Raw genomic sequence first — 6,827 nt, 5'->3', positions numbered from 1 at the left:
TTAATGTTTATTATGACCTTTTTGCATTTACTTAATGTTTATTATGACCTTTTTGCATTTACTTAATGTTTATTATGACCTTTTTGCATTTACTTAATGTTTATTATGACCTTTTTGCACTTGTTCTCATTAAAGAAAAAAAATTTGAAAAAATAATGAAAATTATTGTTGCTTAAATCATTATTGTATCATTCAAATTAGCGATAAATCATGCATATTAAGGTAATAAATTTCTTAAACAATAATCTTTAATCTTTGGTAAATTGCATTCATACAGGCTCATGAAATTCTTTTTTTTTCTAAAAAAAATGGAAGTTTCAAAAAAGGAAAATTTGTCAGGAATTATTTCGTTATTTAATTGAGTTATTGTTGATTTAATTCAATAAATATACCTGTGACACTTACCCGATACCCGAGATTTCTTGCTACCAAATTCGTATTATAAGAATGATTATTTATTCTACACGTTCCGAATTAGACTTGTGAGGATTGTTTCAGGCATGAAAAGACTTTTATTTGTGATAGTATTATTTTAAAAGAATAATAATGTAGGAATAGGCTTATTCCAGTAATTTATTAATTATATTTTATTTCATCAATGAGTTAAATGGCACAAGAAAATCCAAAGAAGAAAATTCGAACAATCCTTTTTATTAGGAAAAAAAAAAGAAGAAAAATATTACTTCCTAAAGTTCATATTTAAATACTATTTAATTTTTAAGTTCAATACAATCCTTCGAAAAAGAGTCTTAACATATAGTAAAGGCAAAAAATGAAAAAATTCAGAAAAGCTAATGAAAGTTCAATTTCGCTTCAGAAATTCATCAAAATGTTTGACATTTCACTTTTTTTTTAATAAATTATAATTAAACATGGATTTAGTTCGGATAAATTGTAGGAAAAAAAGGAAAAGGAAATGTTACATTGCTAATTATATCCTATTAAGAAATTTTAAATGCGTTTGCTTTTAATGCAAAAAAAAAGAAATGAAATGGTGTTGCGAAAATTTTGAGTATTGCTGTAAAGGCGAACCTTGAATTGCGACCATGAGTAGCGAATTCGTAAAACAATTTATTAGCCAATATAATATTCAGAACAGTAAAGCAAAATCAATTAGCAGAAGAAAATAATACTTCGGATTAATGCAAATTGGCAAGTAATGAGTGGTGGAAGATCTGATATCTTAGATGGACGAAAAGCCGGAAGGACAAAGAAGGGAGAATGTCAACTCGGGATGTGACCTTATATATAGTTGATAGATGGGCGGAGTTACAGTGTCGGGAAAGGAGAAACAACAAGCAGAAAGGAGTGGGGGGGGGGGGTCTCAACAAAATTCTCAGACAAAATTCAACAAAATTTCAAGCAAATTTTTAACAAATTTCAACAAAATTCCCAGTACAGTAATAGAAGAGGACTGGTACAATGGTCCCTTTATATATTACCGTAAACAGATGACTCACAGAGATAGAAAACGGAGGGAAATTTTGAATGCTGCAAATTAATATAAATCAAAAACAAACTGGGTTAGTTCGGATTTCCCGACAAATGGATACCGTCATGAAATCGTTGTCACTAAAACAAATCATCATTTCGTCTTCTTTTTTTTGAATTTTTTTCTTCAAATTATTATTTCAATTATTATTGTTATTAATCATAGCATTTCATATCATCCATATCACTTATCATTTAAAATAAAATCAAAAATAAAGAACTGGAAAATGAGGAAATCAAGTAGATTTGTTGGTTTTTGTACTGCTTGTTGACAATAATTCTTTTGCTAATGTAGCTTGTCCATTTCTTATCAGTGCATCGATTAATGGTCCAAGCCAATGATTCTTCGTTTTAAGTATTTCAATTAGCTTATCAACTTGATCTTCACGCTTTTCCTAAATAAAGTACTGACAATAGTTGTTAAAATGATATGAAAATAATTTTAAAAAAATCAACTTTATATTTGAAAAGGAAAAAAAACGACGCACATGATTGTTATGGTTAAACTATAATTTATGGATTTAGAATAAACAACTCATTGCTTTCTTATTTCTAGCATTAATTTTTTCTTCAAATTTTTCAAGTCTCAAAATGTACAGTAATCAAGAATGAAAACACAATTATTGTTTTCGAAATTCCTCTGAAACATCTTAAATGACAATGAAATGTTATAAAATTTGAAATTTAATCAAGATCAAGTCTCGAGAAAAATAAAAGTTATTCCAAATACAACTTTAATCAGAAATTATCAAATATGAAATGATGGACAGAAATTAGTGCTTTGGTTGAGTTGTGCTTTGATTAATCAGTAACATGCAATTTTATTTGAATACTCGAAAACTCAATTTGTAAATGTTTTGATCGAATCACTAATATAACAACTAAAACTTGAAATAGTCTTTCAATAAATATTTGGATAATTTATCAAAAAAAAGTATAAAAATATTTAGAAATGTAAAAAACACCTCAGAATAAACTGCGCTCATTTCTTGTGAGCGTAGGACTTGTCGTGCAACCAACTGTGGAACTAAATCACGCATGTCAAGACCAGCCAATTTAGATCGTAATTGATCTAAGTGATAACCTTGTTCAATGCGAAGATCAGCTAACGGACGTGAACAAGGTAACGTTTGAGAATCAGCGGACATTACTTAAATTATTGTTATTTAATTTAAAAAAAATATAAATTATCTAAATGCCGTTCGAAATAAATTAAAATAAAAGCAAAAAAAAATTCACTAAACTCATGTAAATTTAGAGACATAATTAACATTCCTGGATCAATCAATAATTCGTAATAAGTTAAGTTCTGCAAATTTAGAGACATAATTAACATTCCTGGATCAATCAGTAATTCGTAATAAGTTAAATTCAATTTGAAAGGCAAATATTATGCTTTAGAAGAAAGAAGTTCACTGAGATCGTTATTTCAACCAAAAGATTATTAAAGAAATAATCATTAATCATTAGTTTGGTTCAAATATACATTTTTTTTCTTTTTCAGCAACAAACAACACCTTCCATTGACATTTTTATTTACTTTTTAAATATTAAATAGAAATGTGAATTTTTATTTGAAGCAAAATAAAAAAGATTTTCTTTTCTTTTTTAAAATAAAAGTTTTGAATGAAAATGATAAGATTTCTTCGAGATACATCACTTTCTCATCAAATGTTATTTGTGCTATTAAAGGACAATTCGGTGGTTGACAATAAGATGAGTAATAATCCTTAATCATTTTATTTAACTTTTAATGAAAATCTGTGAAGAAAAACTTATGTGACAGATATCGGCAAAAATTTCCAAACATTCTTATATGCAAGAAAAGTTGAATTTTCTTTCTTTTTCTCCACAAAGAGAATGAAATAATAGTAGAAATAACATTTAAAGACGATGGATTAGGAAAATTATCTTATCATATGTTAATCGTATCATATCATCCTATCCTTATCATACATTAGCATTACTATCACCATATTATATGCTTTATCTTATTGTACTACCATACTATTATGTAAAGGAAGCATCAAAAATAATTGAACAATTTCAATTAAAGCAACCAATTAACTACTATAGCTGTGAATAATGATAGCAGTGAAAAAGTCCTACTCTCTCTTAGACAGCGCGATATCGCGGGTAAAAATTTGAACAGCAAAATGGTCGATGTAATAAATGAAAAATACAGCAGTTTACAGTATGCAAATAATTGACATTTATTAAATTAAATAATATTCTAAATAATTGATTGTTTTTTTTTTCGCCTCTTTCTTAATAATCTCTCACAACTACATAGTAATTTTTAAAAAATCGTTTTTATTTTTCAAAAGAGAAACAAAAATAAAGCCAAAGATTGTAATAAAAGGAAAAAAAAACATTTTTACTTCTGTTTTAGACGCAACAATTTGGTACAAATTAGATTGGAATTGTTTGGAACTGCAAATGATATTGTCATCATTTTCTCTTGTTTATTGACAAAAAAAAAAGCTGTCATTGCTAAAAACATTCATAGTATGGTAAAATCTTTAGGAAACTAAAAACAATAAAGTTTTTTTTCAGGCTGATTAAGCTTAGAAAGAGAGGATAGCCACACCCTGCCTATAACAAATAAAAAAATAAAATGCCTATGTGGTGTCGTTTCAAAATTAGAAGCGAAAAAACGGGGAAAAAAAGGAGGCGAAAAGAAAGAAGATGAAAATTATTCGATGTCCCTGCAATGGGCCTTATAAAATAGCTTGGCCAAAAAAAAGAAAGAAAAAAATCTCGAATTCAAGTGGCTTTTTCCTGCTTCACTTTTCCTCCGTCCTTTCATATCCTTTTGCCATTCGTTTTTTTTTCCTTTTTTTTTTGATTAATTCTCGTTTTTATATTTTTTCTTTGTTCAATTATTGAATATTCGACGACAAATTAGCTAAAAGTTGCATAAATGAATATTTGAAAATGGTTAAATGAATTTTGTATACCTGTTAAAATGAAATAATACATTAAATTTCTCGCAAGTTTTCAAAGCTTTGCAAAAATTTTTCACAAAAAAAATTTTTTCTTTGTTTGGAACAAAAAAAAAGAAAAAAGAGAAATGAAGGGAAACGAAAATTTAGTTTTAACTTAAAGAAAACAAACAAAACAATGAATATGGACAATGAAGAGGAAGAGAAGATTAAAACGAAACAAAACACATTTGGCCAAATAATAATGATTTCAAATTAATCCGCAAAATATCATTTTAAAAAAGTTGGCAATAAGTTGAGAGAAAATTTTTATTTCATGTCAGTAGGAAAAAGAGTTTTAAATTTGAAATTGAATAGGATTTATAGAAGTTTTTCACTTTCAAAATGTTTCATCGGGAAAAAAAGAAAATTAACTCATTAAAAAATTAACTCGACAAAATCATTTCCATTTCACATTTTAACTTAATAAGGAGAACAAATTAACAAATTAGGTATAAACATAATTATTCTTTAACACATATTGTATAAATTATAAAGATTTGTTTAAAATATTTTTGAAATGTCAAAGGAATGTAATACTGGAAGATACAAATATAGATTGATTTGGATAAAAATGCAAGAGCTATTAAAATTTTAATCTTTATTATTGAAAGCTAACAAAGCTAGTTTGACTAAGAAATGAATCATAAAACAAAACAAAATTGAGGAAAGAAGCATTTATGCTTTTACCAAAAGATGGCATATATACTTCACCAAAGTGCAGAAATAGGCAAAAAAATCGCTTATTTTATTTATTTATAGGAACTAATTGACTTTTACAGTTAGCAAGTAAACAAGTAAACAAATAAACAAATAAATGCAAATGAGCAAATACATTAATAAGTAAATCAATGCAGAAATTCGTTGAGAAACAGATTTAAAAGAGAAAAAAAGCGCCATTAAATTAGCATATATTAATTTTATAAAAGTAACCGAAGAAGCAATAAAGGATGATATCATGAAAAAGAAGAAAGGAATATGTTATTATTGAAATTACTAATTAAATATGTAAGCATAATAAATATATAAAATATGGAGAAATAAATGAATAAGTGAATAAAGGAGCAAATAAGTAAATAAATAAATTAGCAAAACTGAACAACGATATAATAAGGAGAAATGCATTGAAGAAGAGAGATGTGAAAATTGTTGAAGAATGTAAAATTAAAAAAAAAAGACAGCAAACAGATAAATAATTACAAAAAAAAGTAGCAGAAAAGGAAAACAATGGAGCGCTACTTGTGCCATCATCATCATTATTATTATTATCATCATCATCATCGTCAGTATCGTCTCTTACTAATACTAACATTACCATCAAACAGCTGCATTCTTAAATTTAATTTTTTAAATAGGACAATAGCCTTTTGCACAAATGTTTTGGTGTAAAAGTTACGGATATCCATTGGTAAGCCATTCAGTTTTCGAATGTTGTATAGTAAATTTGAGGAAATTTTATGAAATATGCATATATTGTATGATAAATATGAAAAGGAAATGAATAATTACGATAGTGATAAATGATGATAACGAAGTTTTTAATTGTATTTATATTTTCTAAAATGTAAGAATAGAATTATGTAAATAAAAAAAGTGTTATTTCATAATAAATATGCTTAAATATATACATATTCTTTTAATATTACAATTGGTTACACAAGTCGGATTGCATAGTAATTTTGATAGTAAAGATGGCTTTCTTATCACGAGGAAATGATAATGATTAATCTACATGTCTACAGTATGATAGAAAATATGTGCAACATTTTGACAACCTACATAGTATATTTCAATTGAACATGGCTTATTTAAATTGAGTATAGCATATTTAAATGGAACACAGCTTATTGAAATTAAACATAGCAAATTTTAATTTTACATGACATATCATTTAAAATTGCCAGCATTTGCTATTTTAGTTAAATGTCACCTTTGATAGAAATGGTCTGTTGTATAACAAGGATAAAATTTATGAGAATAACAATGAGAGGAGAGTGCGGATGGGATCAAAAAATTATGTATATATCAATCTTTTTAACGAACTTTATAACTTTCCCTACAGAAATACAGCTGTGAAACATCAAATGTCAAATTCTCAAATAATAAAAGTCATAAATAAATAATTACCATATGAGATGATAGTGTTAATGATTAATATCTTCCTAAGATATATTTCCTAATTCCTATCCTATCTATTCACTCATTCTCTCATTTCCTTTCTTCATTTTCATTTGTGAAACTTTCATTACAACAAAAAAAAGGAAAAAGGTAAAAAGAATGCCCAAAATTAGATTTTCAAACATTTACCATTGCTGTATTTGTCTTTTCTGGCTGTCTGTTTAGAGCTTTCAT

The 6,827-nt window shown here is 26.6% G+C and overlaps 1 protein-coding gene across 1 annotated transcript; it reads right to left on the bottom strand.

Moving 5' to 3' along the window:
• Positions 1-1,727: 1,727 nt before the first annotated feature.
• Positions 1,728-2,647, bottom strand: LOAG_10809 (hypothetical protein; the record flags this gene model as incomplete). The annotated part of the gene is made up of 2 exons (XM_003146333.2): positions 2,457-2,647; positions 1,728-1,886 (listed from the first exon to the last, which is right to left on the bottom strand). Exons 1-2 carry the CDS (start codon positions 2,637-2,639, stop codon positions 1,728-1,730), a joined length of 342 nt encoding a protein of 113 aa, XP_003146381.1. The 5' UTR covers positions 2,640-2,647.
• Positions 2,648-6,827: the final 4,180 nt, after the last annotated feature.

Source organism: Loa loa, assembly GCF_000183805.2.
Source record: "Loa loa unplaced genomic scaffold supercont3.257, whole genome shotgun sequence".
NCBI lineage: Eukaryota > Metazoa > Nematoda > Chromadorea > Rhabditida > Onchocercidae > Loa > Loa loa.
The sequence above is the reverse complement of the archived record's forward strand: the minus strand, read 5'-3'. Positions and strand labels throughout refer to the sequence as shown.